Raw genomic sequence first — 14702 nt, forward strand, 5'->3', positions numbered from 1 at the left:
AAACCGACAGTGCGCCGCGCCAAGAGACTACTTAGTCAGCGAATTGCCATTTGTTGAAGAGTCTTGGACGATAAGAGTCACGTGCCGACTACCTGGCGAGGTGGCTCACCCGGAATGTTGGATTGGATGAAACAGGGTCTGGTGGTGGTTGTCCAGCAACGAAGCAGGCTGCTTCATTACGAGTCGCAGTCCCCGTCTCCGACATCCCATATCCATCTTCTCTTCTTGTCTTACTCCTCTATCTTGCGTTCTCCATCCCGTTGTCTCTTCTGTTTATCCCTTTTGCCCGATCTGGTGACTCTTTGAAGCTCACTGGACTGCTTATCTCTGCTGGGACAAACTCCCAGTTTGACAACGATATCGATTATCGCCACTGCCTTCGCTGGCTCAGTTGACGAACCTGATCGATTCCGTTCATCTCCTCTGCCATGAGAGCCCTTTCTCCCCTCTTGCTGGCTGGGGCAGCTTCTGCTGCTATCGCTCCTCAGCAGCAGCCACTCCAACTCCCCAAGTCCTTCCCTGCCGAAGCCAAGAACATCCTTGATAACCAACTCCACCATCTCAAGGATGCTCTTCGTGGTCTTACCGAGGAAGCTGCAAATATCTGGGACGAGGTCGCAGCCCTCTATCCCGAAGACATGAGCCGCGCTAGCTTCTTCTCTATGCCCAAGAAACATACCCGCCGACCGGATCATGAATGGGACCACATTGTCCGTGGCGCTGATGTCCAAAGTGTGTGGGTCGCAAACGCCGATGGAGAACAAGAGCGTTATCTCGATGGCAAGCTTGACACATATGATCTGCGAGTGAAGAAGGTCGACCCTAGCTCATTGGGCGTCGATCCCAACGTCAAACAATATTCGGGGTATTTGGATGACAATGAAAACGACAAGCACCTGTTTTACTGGTTCTTCGAATCAAGAAATGACCCAGAGAATGATCCAGTTGTCTTGTGGCTCAACGGCGGCCCAGGCTGCTCTTCTTTGACCGGTCTGTTCCTCGAGCTCGGACCCTCGCGCATCAACGAGAAGCTTCAGGTGGTTCCGAACCCGTACTCTTGGAATGACAACGCCAGCGTCATCTTTTTGGACCAACCCGTCAATGTCGGCTATTCTTACTCCAGCTCCAGCGTTTCCAACACGGTGGCTGCTGGCAAGGATGTGTATGCGTTGCTGACTCTCTTCTTTGAGCAATTCCCCGAGTACGCCAAACAGGACTTCCACATTGCTGGGGAGTCGTATGCGGGGCACTACATTCCTGTCTTCGCATCAGAAATCCTGTCACACAAGAAAACCAACATCAAGCTGACGTCTGTCTTGATTGGCAATGGTTTGACCGATGGATACACCCAGTACGAATACTACCGGCCAATGGCCTGCGGTGACGGAGGGTGGCCCGCCGTGCTCGACCCACAGTCTTGCCAGGCCATGGACAACGCCCTGCCTCGCTGCCAATCGCTGATTCAGAACTGCTATGATAGCGAGAGCGTGTGGTCGTGTGTGCCTGCCAGTATCTACTGCAACAACGCATTGCTCGCGCCTTATCAACGAACGGGGCAAAATGTCTACGATGTGCGCGGCAAGTGCAAGGACAGCAGCAACCTGTGCTATCCCGAGCTCGGCTGGATCAGCAAATGGCTCAATGATCGATCGGTGATGAAGGCACTTGGTGTGGAGGTGGATGGGTATGACTCGTGCAACTTTGACATCAACCGCAACTTCTTGTTCCAGGGCGACTGGATGCAGCCTTTCCACCGCCTGGTACCGGGCCTCATTGAGAAAATGCCGGTACTGATCTATGCGGGGGATGCCGACTTCATTTGCAACTGGCTGGGCAACAAGGCGTGGGCGGAAGCGCTTGAGTATCCCGACCACAAGAAGTTTGCGGCGGCCGACATGAAGGATCTTCGGCTGGATGCCAGCAAGGACGGGCGCAAGATTGGAGAAGTCAAGTCGCATGGCAACTTTACCTTTATGCGGATCCATGCGGGCGGTCATATGGTGCCTTTGGATCAACCGGAGGCTAGCCTGGAGTTTTTCAACCGCTGGCTGGCGAAGGAATGGTTCTAGACACGTCGTGGCACGGAGTGACGAGGGCAAGGACGCAATGATTCGTCTCTTGGAGGTGGAGGTCTTGGGTATATGGCTGGATGGGTGTTACACAGGCCAGGCAGGCCGCTTGGAGGGCATGTGCTCAAGAGGGGTGGATTGCCGTCTGTCGGCATGGTCCGGGGCGGTTATGTACAGGTCGCTGTGGGCATGGATCCAATAGGTTTTGGAGGTGACATGTACGGAGTCCATCACCATCATCATCGTCGCCATCAATCCCTCGTACTTCTGAGGGGATATTCCCAACTCGTAATCTCGTTGTCTACGCGCCTTGAATTCTCAATAGTCTCATGCACGTCATGCGATGTCTTTCTGCGACTAGCAGTGTACTAGTAGTAGGCATGCATGAGGCACGCACTGTCTGTCACGTTGCGGAGCGGTTAGAGGAGTGTGGTGGCTGGCTCTCTCTTTCTCTCGCTCCAGTCTATTCTTAGATGAAGCTCCCACTGATTGGATCCTGATCTCAACTGCGGCAGCCAGTCACACTCGTGGTGTTGGTCTCCCAGCTGCTTAACCGCCCACATGCCTCAACCTCATGGGCTGTCATCTCGTCGTCTAAGCGCCCGGCTTGTTCCCCTCCATGTGCCTCTTGCATGTCCTGCATCTTCCTCTCCCCTCTCCTCCCTCTCACTGGCTTCTCGCTGGCCAACCCGACGAATGCCCTCCTCTGGCTGAATATCCGATTTTACACTATTGCCTGCAGCTTCGGGATGGCCCTCTCTTCCACCTGGCCGCGACCCATTGACCATGATGCCGGCGTATCTAAATATTGCCATCCCCTTCCCGCTGTTGCATCTTGCTTTCCCTTTCTTTCCCTTCAAGCAAGCAAGTCTTGTCAACTCTGGTCGTGCGGTTTGAAAAGCTATTCTTGAATTCTGTTCTTTTTTTTTCTTAGTCTAATTCATCCTTCTGCAAAGAGATAGTGTCTGGTACACTGTTGACTCGATCACGTCAATTGTTAATCGCCCATATCAACGCGCCTTGGTCCTCCAGCAACCCGTGTGGCATCTACGAGCTGTGCTCATTCTTGCTGCATTTTCCTCAAGGCACAACACCGATCTTTGCAGACGCTTCCACAAGCAGAAAACCAAAAAAGACAATCTTCATCAATCACTTTGCTAGGAAACCATCGTCGTTGCCGGTCAACGATCATTCTTTCCGACCAAGACATCTAATAGCTTCATCAGCCAACTTCATACCGCCGGCCTGACTTGCTGTGCCACTCCAACAACTTAATCTTTGTCAAGCATCCGTTATCGTTGTTGTCGATACCGTCGCTTTTCCTCTTCAGTCGATTCAGACCAAGCAGCAATCCAAAAGACCTCTCCTACTACTACCTCGTCCTTGGGTAGTCGAGTCTTTTCCTTCACCAAGCCCAACCGGAAGCCGCATTCACCACGGCTCCAGACTGTTCGGCGCCTTCATTGCTTCAGCATCAAGCATCAGTACCCCTCAATCAACGCTCTACGTTGTGTCGTCGCGATTGCCGGTCAATCCCCCTGACGCCGATCCACACGCACCTTTCTGAATCCTTCCGAGATATCAAGCAACCAACATCAACCTTGACCTATCTGTCGAGGAAGCTCTGCCCGGTTTAGAACAAGCCTTCTAGACGGCAATCGCCACTACATATACACCCTGTGGACGTTGATCCGAGTACTGCAGTGTACTTGATCTGCCAATAATCGACCATAATATCTGTTCAGCATTTTACCATATCCAACCGAGCATCATTAGCGCTTTTAATTCGGACGACTATTCATTGTTCAACACATATCACAGCTCTACAGCAGTCTAACGATACACCTGACGCATTGTAACGAAACCAAAAGTCTCGACGACACGCCTTTTCTTGAGTGAATGTATCGTCCCCTTTTTTCATGTGTTGTAGCCATTACCATTCCACCAAGCTGACCCAGTGACCAGACAGCGGTTAATCCATCCGAACCCAATCTACCTACAAAAGAAAAGAAAAAAAAAAGACACAATATGTCTTCACCTACAGTCCAACTCTCCTTCACCCTCCGTACCTCGCCCAATGTCCGCACTGTGCACTTGCTCGGCTCATGGGACAACTACAAATCCCAGCTCCCTCTGTCTCTGGTCAAAGATCCTGCCGCCAAACCAGGTTCCTGGAAAGGCACGTTCCGCTTCCAAGGATCGAACGCCCTGAAGTTGGGCTCCCGCTACTGGTACTACTACATCGTCGATGGCTACCACGTCTCTCACGACCCGGCCAAGGAATTTGTGACGGAGAAGACCACAGGCCGCAAGCTCAATATCATCGACGTTCCGGGCGGAGACAAGTCTAGCGCTAAACCAGCCCGCCCGAGTGTCAACACCGAAGTGCCAACGTCGCGCCACAGCAGGGAGATCCCTCAAGGTCGTGCCCTGAGCCCTGGGAAAATCCAACATCCGAAACCCAGCAAGCCTTACGCGTCCCGTCACTTGCGTGAGGCCGACTACGAGGTTTCTCCCGTGGACGACCTTGACGAGCGCTTCGCAGGCTATCACATTGCCGACTCGTCTGCCTCGCCCTCGGAATTGTCAGACAGCAGCTCCTCCTCCGGGACTGCTTTCTCGCGCTCTTCTCCCTCCAGCATGTCCAGTGTAAGCGACCATAGCTGCCGGTGTGAACGCTACGGGGTTACACGGTCCGGCCAACGGGTCAAGATCGATTGTGGCGGTAAGCGCTGTGGCGGATGGAGCTCGAGTTCCTCCGAATGCGATTCGAACGACAGTTCCGAAGAGTCCAGCGAAGATGAGCGGGAGCGTCGTGCGAGGATGCGCAAGGAGGGGGAGAAGAGAAGTGTACCGGCAGCGACGACGAGGACAAAGACCAGTGGCGGGGATGACAGGAGGAAGACTGTTGTTGTGGAGAAGAGACGGAGATAGATGAGTCGGAAGAGGTGTCGAGGTGACGGTTCAGTGAGGTTGGTGAGTGCATTATGTTGTGGGAGAGGAGACCTTCCTACTTCCGTGCCAATCCAAAGTCAAACGACAAGACCACACGTCGGCCTAGAGTCCACCAAATCAGACCAAGGCGATTCCATTAACCAGCAGCGGAATCACAACACAAATGTCCGATGCAAGAGTCAATCCACCCAGCCCTAGGCTGTGCGATGGCTCGGACCTGCGTCAAAAATCGCGGAAAGGGTTGGCAAGATGGGCTGCGATGCAAAGGGGGGAGAATACATGCCTAAGGAACAGGCGAAGAATAGGGGTAAGATCGAGGACGTGAGGCACGCCGTGACACCCTTGTGGGACCCTCCAAGGATCCCTAAAGTCAAGCAACAAGGCACACGAGAGCGACCTCGGGGACCAGAAATAGACGGCGGAAACATGAACACGGGCAAAACTTGGCAACGATGTCCATGGGATGGTCGGGGACTGGGGTATTACCACTTGCTATGCACATAGAAACCCTCCTCTTGTCCCCCAGGACATCGACTAGCAATCAGTTCGGGGAGGAAGAGAGGGGGCTTTGACAAGCAACCCGACGAACCGACGTTCTATGCCTGCATCATCCCATGAATGATCAACGTGCTCTTGATTGTGTAATTCCCTCGTTCGGCGTGTGACGTGATGGCTAGCCGTGTCGAGACCACCTTCGTCCGCAAGTTTGTGTATACAGTAACGAAGTTGCTGGCCACGCCTCCCGCCGGGGGGGGGGGGGGAGGGTCTCTTAGAGAGGGGTTATTCTGCGTTTGCTTCTGGAGCCATACACTGCATTTCCCCAAATGCTTCGTGCGGCAGCCCAGCTGAGTGAGACGCAGCTGGTCTCGAGGCACAGATGTGGGCTCATCCCAGAAGAGAGCCCAGGAAGAAAAGCAGCCAGGCCCAAGAAACCCGGAGCAAAGGCTTGCAGTGAAACTGAGCTGGAGAATGTTGTCCCCGAAAACAAGTCTTACACTTGCAGACGAAGACCTCGTACACCTGTTCTCCTCTGCCAAAGCTAATCTGACGATAGGGAGCCCGACGCTGACAATTCCGTGTTGCCTCCTTGACGATTCGTGTCAGCCGCGGGGACCAGGCTCTAGAGCCCGAAACTCAGCCTTGCGTCTCCGGGAGGCGTTCGCCTGACGACAAATGCTTCGGTGTTTACCAATCTTGCCTGGCAGATCAAGGCATATATGTTTCTCGGGATCGCTGGTGACTCGAACATGGGCACACACGTTATGCTGAGTCGATTGCCACCGACACTCCCGCCGCCCTCAATCTACTTCAGGAACTCGAATGAACGTGTGCAATGGAGCCAACGGTCCACACGCTATTTGAGCCTGTGACAGGCACCTGGCAATACATTGTCGCGGACGAAGCGACAAAGGACGCCGTCATCATCGACTCTGTTCTCGACTATGATAAAGAGACAGGCAAGGTGTCGACGCGGTCGGCCGACCAGATTCTCGACCTGGTGGCCACGCAGGGATACACGGTCTCCAAGATCCTCGAGACTCACGCCCACGCCGACCACCTCACCGCCTCTCGGTATCTCCAGAGCGTTCTTGCGGAGAGGCAGCAAAAGACCATTCGTCCCCAGGTGTGCATCGGCCAGCGCATCCGACAGGTTCAGGACACCATGTCCAAGATATACGGCGTGCCTCAATCGGAGCTGGCCGATGCGTTTGACCACACCTTCTCCGACAATGAGACCTTCCAGATCGGGTCCATCGAGGCCCGTGTGATGCACCTCCCCGGCCACACGCCCGACCACCTGGGCTACGTCGTCGGATCCAACGTCTTCACGGGGGACTCCATCTTCAACCCGGACATCGGTTCGGCGCGCTGCGACTTCCCCGGAGGGTCCGCCACCGACCTCTACCGGTCGATGCAGACGCTGCTGTCCCTCCCGGGCCATTTCAAGCTGTACACAGGCCACGACTATCCGCCCGACAGCCGCGACGTCCCTGTCGGGCAGAACGCGGCCGGGAGCAAGGCCGTGCCGTTCACGAGCGTGGCAACCCAGGCCCGGGAGAACAGGCACGTCAAGCTGGGCACGCGGATGGACGACTTTGTCTCGTGGAGGGCCGAGAGGGACGCCGGCCTCGCGCCCCCGAAACTACTCGCTCAGGCCATGCAGGCCAACGTCCGCGGCGGGCGCCTGCCCGCCGAGACCTCGGACGGCTTCAAGCTGACAGAGGTCCCAGACGGGGTGGTCAGAGTGGGTCAGACCGCACGACTGATGCTGTAGAAAAACAGAGGAAAAGGAGGATGAATCCTGGCTTGCGTTAATCTAGTGTTCCACGTGGTTAATGAAGGGGTGGGAGATTTTGGTGCCTCTCTTTGGAGGAACGTGACCTGCTATTATTCGAGATTGGAGGACCATCGCTTGAAAAGCTCTTTTTAGGATAAGCTGGCGCTGGTGTACTGGTAATGCTTCGGCGGCGAGTGCGAGGGTTTCGCAACACCCACGTCCATGGATGCTTGGTTCATCACTGTTTATAGTGCAGCAGCAAAAGTAATTACTCGGGATTCGTTCTCCTCACAGACACAACAGGGTCCTGGGACATCGTATTATCAGGTAGCGCTTCAGATTATTATACCCTAGCTGGGTTTTCCACTCGCTCAACTCTCACAGGAAGGAAAGTGTTCCAAAAATCAAGAGTCTAAAACGCCGGCAGCATGCACATCTTATCAAGTATCTATATACAAGGGGGAGTTTGGGCCGTCCAGACTCTCACACACACACTCTCTCTCTCCGACCTACCCGTCCAACACGACAACCTTATCCCGAGAAGTACCTCGAGTCGACGACGGGGGCGCGGTCGAGCTTGAAGTAACCGGGCTGCAGGATCTGGAAGACCTGCTGGGGGTCGTACTTGGAGGCGATGCTCTTGAGCTTGGCCTTGTTGGCGGCGCCGTAGCTCTTGATGACGTCCTCGTACACGCCGCCGTAGTTCATGTAGATGTAGTCGTTCTGCTTGCCGATGCTGGTCGCCGCGGCCTTGATCTGGTTCAGCACGCTGGTGATGAAGGCGTAGATGGTGGCGTCGTCGGACGCGTTGTCCCACCAGCACGCCACGTGGATCAGGTACAGCGGCCCGTCCGACACCGAGATGCCCAGCGGGTTGCCGCCGTTCTTGGACATGTTCTCGATCATCGGCAGCGTGATGCCCTGGTAGATGAGCACTGGGTTGGCGCCCGCCACGTTGGCCGTCGCGGGCAGCTCCTGGTAGAAGATGTCCCGGGCCAGCGTCGCCAGGGACTCGTCCGCCTTGACCGTCAGGCCGTAGTAGGTCTCCCGCAGCCCGTATGGGTTCGAGCTCGCCAGCTCGGCCGTGTAGGCTGGCAGCTGGCGGTTCTGCGTCGAGTCCGAGATGGCGGTCAGGGCGTTGTAGTCGTTCCAGATGGCCGCGCTGCCGCCGTTGGGCTTGGCGTAGTAGAGCTCGGCCGACGCGATCTTGGTCCCGTTGCTCGCCAGCCAGGCAACCCACTGGCCGGCGTTGCCGTCGTTGGGGGAATCCTCCACCACACCGGCGAAGGCGCTGGCCAGCGCGTCAAATTGGTCTTCCAGGTAGACGCGGGTGCCGCCCCACAGCTGGGCCCCGGGCAGGCTGATGGCCTCATAGTTGAAGTTGACCACGATGCCAAAGTTGTTGCCACCGCCGCGGAGGGCCCAGTAGAGGTCGGAGTTTTGGGTCGGCGAAGCGGTCACCTGGATCCCAGAGGCGAGAATCACGTCGTACGAGGCAACGTTGTCGCAGGCCCATCCGTACAGAGACGAGAAGAAGGATATGCCACCGCCGGTCGTCAGACCACCAGTGCCGATCGGGGCGACACGGCCGCCAATGACGGCCAAGTTGGACGGGGCGAGGGCTGTGTACACCGCGTTCCAGGTATTGCCGGGTCCGACGGCGACGGTCTTCTTGTCGCTGGAAACCTTGATGGTGTTCAGAGCCGCGAGAGAGACGGTGATCCCGCCCGGGATGTTGGAAGCACCTTGGAATGCCGCATGGCCACCGCTCTTGACAGCAAAAGGGCAAGTGGTCAACCGAGAAAGCAGAATCACCACCGTCACAGCGCCCGTGTTGGGCGCCTTGAAGATGCAGTAAGGGTCCACGTTCTCTTGGATCTGAGACCAGTAGCCGGACGTGAAGGTGTTGTATGCCGCCTCGTTGCTGTAGTCGACGTTTTGGGAACCATAGAGGAGCTGCAAAGAGGCGCACTGAACCAATCAATGCACGTCAGCTCGTATTCGACAATCCCAAGTCTTCAGCCACTTACCGCAAGCGAACAGGCCGCATTAGACGAGCGCTCGGCAAGCTGTGCCACAGGGAGGGCAGACACGTTGACTCCCATGTCCACCAACGCCTGGGTCACATTGAAATCGGTCGGCTCGACCACATCGGTAGAGTTCAACGGGGTCGTGTCAGGCACGGTGACCGACGCAGGGTCGACAGTGTCGGTAGAGTTAGACTGCGCATGGACAGCCAGCACAAAGGCTGCCCCGAGGCAGCCAGACGAGAGACGCATTGCCAAACAGGGAAATATACCTGAAGATCCGACCAAATTGGAGAAGGACAGAGGAACAGGGAAGTGACAAACGTTGAAGAAGGATGTAGAAGTCTTCTAAAGCAATTCGGTTTGCTTGGCCGTCCAGGATCAATCTCGCAGTTCAGCCTAGCGTCGCCATTCTGCACTCGTCAATGTCGGTATAGCCCTCAGACTTCGGGAAGTTCGGCGGGCGCTATCGACTGCTGGTAGATTGGATCCCGGATCCAACGTCTTTGTCCATGTGCACGATCGTCGTGGCGAGGGCTGCCGGAGGGGGTCGGTCGCTCTTCGAGCAGTGGTCATGGTCTGTGTCCAGGAGCGCTAGCATGCTCGTGCAGCAGCCCGTGGACTCGTCGACGAAGAAACCAGGTCAATCTCCGACATTCTGCAAATTACGGGGTACTTGGCTCGACTAGGTCAACAGCCAGGGCCAGGCCAGAGACAAACAGGAACCTCAGGAGAGACGGATCCCCAGGTTGCTGTGCGTGGGGGCGGGACATGGAAACATGCACAAGTACCGAGTCCTGAAGGGCGGGAGAGAGACTTTCCCACGTGAAGCAACAGGAGGAAACGCCATCACGACACCGTGGTTGCGGCTCACATCAGGGTTTTGACGGGATCGGCACTCCACAGCTCCACAAGCGGTGTCTCAACGGCCTGAAGATGCAAGGCACAGGGAGGATAGTGACCAGACCGCGAAGCAACGGACTGCATCGCTTGACGAGACTTGGAGTGGCTTGGGCCGCTAACCGACGGTCCGTGTATCCGCAGAGCAGTAGCGCTAGAATGCCAACAACGTCCGGTCTCTGGGCTAAAGGCAAAGGATTGGGACTTAGTCCGAGGCATAGGGTACAAGTAGGCACAAGAATGAATTTCTCGTGGTAAGGTCCAGACTTAGTTGGTCGACTGCCTGTGCCGGAGCATAAGGGGGGCAGAAGAAGAAGATATCAAGGACTTAGGCGATTCTTCACGTCCCACTGTAGCGATAGAATCAGATTCTTCATAACACGCAATTCTCGTGTCTTTGAGCCCCCTGGAACTTTCCGTGCAAGGTAACCCTGTTCAGCACAACCTAGAACGTGCAGGAGCAGGCCAAGGCTTATGCTCGACTAACTGGCACTTAGGAAGGGCTAGGCTTCATCTTACATACTTAGGATGAGTGCCAGATGTTCCAGCAAGGTTTGGGGAGCCAGCTGGTCCCAGTTGGCTGCCAGTCGACTGTCGTCCAGCCTTTCCAACGGAACTTGCCTTCGTCTAGGGAAGAAACGATCGAGAAAGGAAAGGCATGATGCGACGCACCATCTGTAGATCAAGACCTGGCTGGCGAGCCAAAGCTTCGCCTGGGAGAAAAATCTGGCTCGGCTGGGAAGCCTTGCTGTGTCCCAGAGTCCAGTCCCCTCATGCCTTAGACCTGACTGGCCTTTATTAGTCTGTTTGAACCTCGCCTCCCTTTATCCCACCTATACCTGGCCAAACTCAAAAGGATGGAATACGAGGACGAAACCAGAGTACAAGAAGAGCGAGATCCATCTGTCGCCGTTAGCAGAATCCTCGTCCTTTCTTGACCAGGACTGACTCTGCTCAACCTCGCCATCGTCACAATGGGTGCCAACTATGTGACCGAGACCTCTGTAAGGGCGACGGGGATCACGATGATCATCTTGACCTCTTTCGTCGCCGGCTTCCGCATCTTTGTATCGGTCGAGCAGCAACGCAAGTTCAGTTGGGACGACGGCTGGCTCCTGGCTGCCTACATCTTTTTTCTAGCGCTGTCGATCCTCTACATCGTGGCCGCGCCCACGATGTTTAGACTCACGAAGCTTGCTAGCGGGCAGATTCCACTGTATCCCACGGTTGCCGACGATGGGCTCTTCATCCAGAAGATCTTCTTCGTCACGACCTCGGGCTTGTGGCTCTGCCTGTGGTGTGTCAAGTTCTCCTTGATGGCCGTCTACAAAAAGTTGATGAAAGCCTTGCCGCACAAGATCAGATTGTGGTGGGCTGTGATTATATTCTGCCTGGTGGTACGTTGGTTCCCTCTCGACGTCTTGGTTTTTTTCTTCTTTTGGCTGACCAGGCTAGGTTCTGGCGGGCGCCATCACCTCGTCGATGCTTTCTTGTTCGAGCATGAAAGCCTGGTTCACAGCCGGTGCTTGCTCGACCCCGCGCGATGTCAAGGCTGCAAGTATCAGCCTTTGGTACGCTTATGCAGTTGATATCCTCACCGATCTCATGAGTCAGTATGCAGGTTCAGCATCGTGCTTCGGCTGCTGACAAGGTTTCCAGTAATGTTGCTACCCCTTGACCTCATCTGGAACTTGAAGATGCCCAGGGCCCAGAAGATGAGCATTGGCGCTCTCTTTTGCCTGGGTTTTGTTTGCATTGCGGTAGCAACCATTCGAGTCAAGGAGCTTGGTAGCACGGTCAACAACAGTCAGCCCAGCACCACTTGGCTGGCGCTATGGGGCATCGTCGAGTCCTCCATCGGTAAGATCATTCTCCTTGCTTCCATTGCTCCAGTCCCGATCTGATTGTTTACCAGCTGTCTTGATTGGCTGCGGCCCGGGCCTTTACCGCAAAGCCAGAACGATCTATCAAACTCGTCACGGATCGACGCCTTCTCGCGGCTACGCACGGTATGCGAACAGCAATTCCATCAGAGCCCAACCGCAGAGCATTGCCCTCGAAAATTATCAGTCCAAGAAGTCTCGTACGACCGTTACGTCCAAGATCAACGACGCTGCCAGCAGCCAAGAAGAGTTGGCAAACACAAACCTTGAGCCTGGTATCGGCGACACCAAGGTGGCCACCGAGAGCATCAAAGAGCGAGATGTGGATTCCGTGCGCCACTGGGACGATAGGCCTCATGCATATTAAAACCACCGACACCATCCCGCTGGGCGTGGTGTTAAGACTGCCGCTCAGGCAAGATACGAAATGGAAGGAGACCTCTCGAAACCGCAGACTGAGCTTCCCACTGCGTTATCTCCTTGGCTGAACCTGGAGGCGAAAGTAATTCTCGGACGAATCGGCTACAAACAGATCTATTTACCTCCCCACCTACCGAGACGTGTACAACGATTATGGCTCTTGTTCTCAATGATTTGCAGAGCGGATATGTACGATTTTTTTCAAGAGATGATTGACTAGCAGAGAACGCTCCTTAGAACCCTGACGAAAAGTTTGGCGGCATACATTGAACAACTCACCTGAGTTGTGGTTACCAGCAATACGAACATCCAATACAGCATCGAATAGTGGCAGAGACACTTAAGAATTTAGTGGACGACCCAGTGTGTTTTGTGGAAACAGCTGTATTCTAGCAATGCCACCTGTACAGAGGACCCCGTATACGAATCTTGATCCCCTCCAGAAATCTGTGTTCTGCTTGACGAACTGAGCTCGTGCCAATTTATCTTTGGCTCCGACTTGAGGATTTTGAGCATCGCGAACCAGGACCGTGGGGAGGCTTGGTCAAAGTCGCAAACCTATACCAGCTCCCATTTGACGCTAATACATATTAAACCGGATGCTTTTGGGTTCATCCTTCAGTAAATGGCGTTAGACCAGCCAGTGCGAAATGCATTGAGATCGAGATAGCAATGCCCAATACATGGATTACCCGGTCACCCTGGTACATAAAGTGGCTAACCTCACAAAGCCAAAGCGAGCACGACCTTCCACAAGTCTGCCCAACCAGAAGAAGCAGAATATCAAGCTTTCTACACCCAAGCCGCCTCAAGTAAGTCGCAGGGCGAGAGGCAACTGCTGTCAATGGTATCGCCAACAGTCTCGAGGACAGTAACTCAATTGTAGACTTGACCACACATAATTAGCTAGTGTAGTATCTGTTGATTCTGAACAATTCAGAGCTCGCTTTCTTCACGCTGTGCATCAACTCCAGCCAAAATTTATGACTCGACAATGTGCAAGAAGCGAGACTTGCGCTCGAAGACGGTTGGCATGAAAATTTCACGAACAGATCGTGCACAGCAAAAGGGATGTCGCCTCGAATTCTCCACTCAAGCAGAGTCGCCACAACGCTCCCATGGATGTGGATAGCCATCGAAAAGTCCGGCAGGGATTTGGTCTCCTGAATGTTACAATCGTCTTCCAAGGCCGGGGAGATCCTGTCCGCCAGCAAATCGATGATGGGGCGACGCAAGGACGCATTTACCGATTTCGTCGTGCCCCTTTTCGACGGTGCCCAGAACCAAGACTCCACCAACGGCACTTTCGCCGCACTCATGATTAGCACGTTTCGTTCAAACCAGTGTGTTTCTTAGCTTCTCGTAGGTTTCACTGGCAATGGCGCTTGCTGGGGCTTCCTAGCTACCCATGACCTGGCACGTGGGAGAGATGACAGCTGCATTGGAGACTTTGCCGCCTGAAGCGCTTGCCACCGTGGCTTCTGAGGTAAGCGAGGGGTTTAACGCGTATGATGCATTATTGGGAGACTGGAATGGTGCTGCTCTTCAGTTTGACCATTTGCTGACAGTGGTCGCACGGTACAGAAGGCGTTGTGAAGCATTGTGCTGCGTTGGGTAGGGTTGCCATTGATATTTGGGACAACATCGTCAAGGGCTTCCCCAAATCGGCGGTGTATCGTTTGCATTTAGCTCTGGAAGGCTGAGACACCTACATTGATAGACATGATGGTCTGGTCATAGCCATCTGATGCTGGTACGCCTGCTGGTGTTAGAGGGTTGTCAACTTGGGTTCCAGGAAGCAGCAGGCTCAGCAGGTGAGGGCAAGTAGAGCGATGAGGCGCTAATTAGCGTCTTAGGGAAGGAGATCAGAGGCAACGAGAAGGGCAGGTTTTCCGCCCGATGCTTTCACCCGAGGAACCATGTTCTGATAGCCCATCTCCTTCAAATATCCGATAGACCAACACCATCTTACCCTTCCTCCTCTCTTCTGTCCCTTCGAGTTGGTTCGTGTCTCTTTAGCCAAGCCAGTACTGCACAGTGCTCTGCACCCTTTCTGTCCCTTTCCTCGGCACTGCGTCACTGTCGAGGGGTCGATAAGAGCAGGAACCCACCTCAACTGTGCAGCCCTGAATCTTCCGCAATTGACTTTGCCAGGAGGAGAATAAACGTC

General features: G+C 54.7%; 5 protein-coding genes across 5 annotated transcripts; 4 read left to right on the forward strand and 1 right to left on the reverse strand.

Moving 5' to 3' along the window:
- The first annotated feature begins 143 nt into the window (after positions 1 to 143).
- On the forward strand, positions 144 to 2541 carry PV07_08325 (uncharacterized protein). The gene has a single exon (XM_016395482.1). The coding sequence runs from the start codon at positions 429 to 431 to the stop codon at positions 2067 to 2069; it is 1641 nt and encodes a 546-aa protein (XP_016248901.1). The 5' UTR covers positions 144 to 428; the 3' UTR covers positions 2070 to 2541.
- Positions 2542 to 2749: 208 nt separating this feature from the next.
- On the forward strand, positions 2750 to 5696 carry PV07_08326 (uncharacterized protein). Its single transcript, XM_016395483.1, has 2 exons — positions 2750 to 3970; positions 4035 to 5696. Exon 2 carries the CDS (start codon positions 4098 to 4100, stop codon positions 5001 to 5003), a length of 906 nt encoding a protein of 301 aa, XP_016248902.1. The 5' UTR covers positions 2750 to 3970; positions 4035 to 4097; the 3' UTR covers positions 5004 to 5696.
- A 107-nt stretch (positions 5697 to 5803) lies between these two features.
- Positions 5804 to 7590, forward strand: PV07_08327 (uncharacterized protein). The gene has a single exon (XM_016395484.1). It carries the CDS (start codon positions 6358 to 6360, stop codon positions 7297 to 7299), a length of 942 nt encoding a protein of 313 aa, XP_016248903.1. The 5' UTR covers positions 5804 to 6357; the 3' UTR covers positions 7300 to 7590.
- Positions 7563 to 9857, reverse strand: PV07_08328 (uncharacterized protein). Its single transcript, XM_016395485.1, has 2 exons — positions 9333 to 9857; positions 7563 to 9273 (listed from the first exon to the last, which is right to left on the reverse strand). Exons 1-2 carry the CDS (start codon positions 9579 to 9581, stop codon positions 7834 to 7836), a joined length of 1689 nt encoding a protein of 562 aa, XP_016248904.1. The 5' UTR covers positions 9582 to 9857; the 3' UTR covers positions 7563 to 7833.
- A 1184-nt stretch (positions 9858 to 11041) lies between these two features.
- PV07_08329 (uncharacterized protein) lies at positions 11042 to 13031 on the forward strand. The gene is made up of 4 exons (XM_016395486.1): positions 11042 to 11626; positions 11685 to 11838; positions 11889 to 12089; positions 12145 to 13031. Exons 1-4 carry the CDS (start codon positions 11204 to 11206, stop codon positions 12477 to 12479), a joined length of 1113 nt encoding a protein of 370 aa, XP_016248905.1. The 5' UTR covers positions 11042 to 11203; the 3' UTR covers positions 12480 to 13031.
- Positions 13032 to 14702: the final 1671 nt, after the last annotated feature.

This window comes from Cladophialophora immunda (assembly GCF_000835495.1).
Source record: "Cladophialophora immunda strain CBS 83496 unplaced genomic scaffold supercont1.4, whole genome shotgun sequence".
Classification (NCBI taxonomy): Eukaryota; Fungi; Ascomycota; class Eurotiomycetes; order Chaetothyriales; family Herpotrichiellaceae; genus Cladophialophora; species Cladophialophora immunda.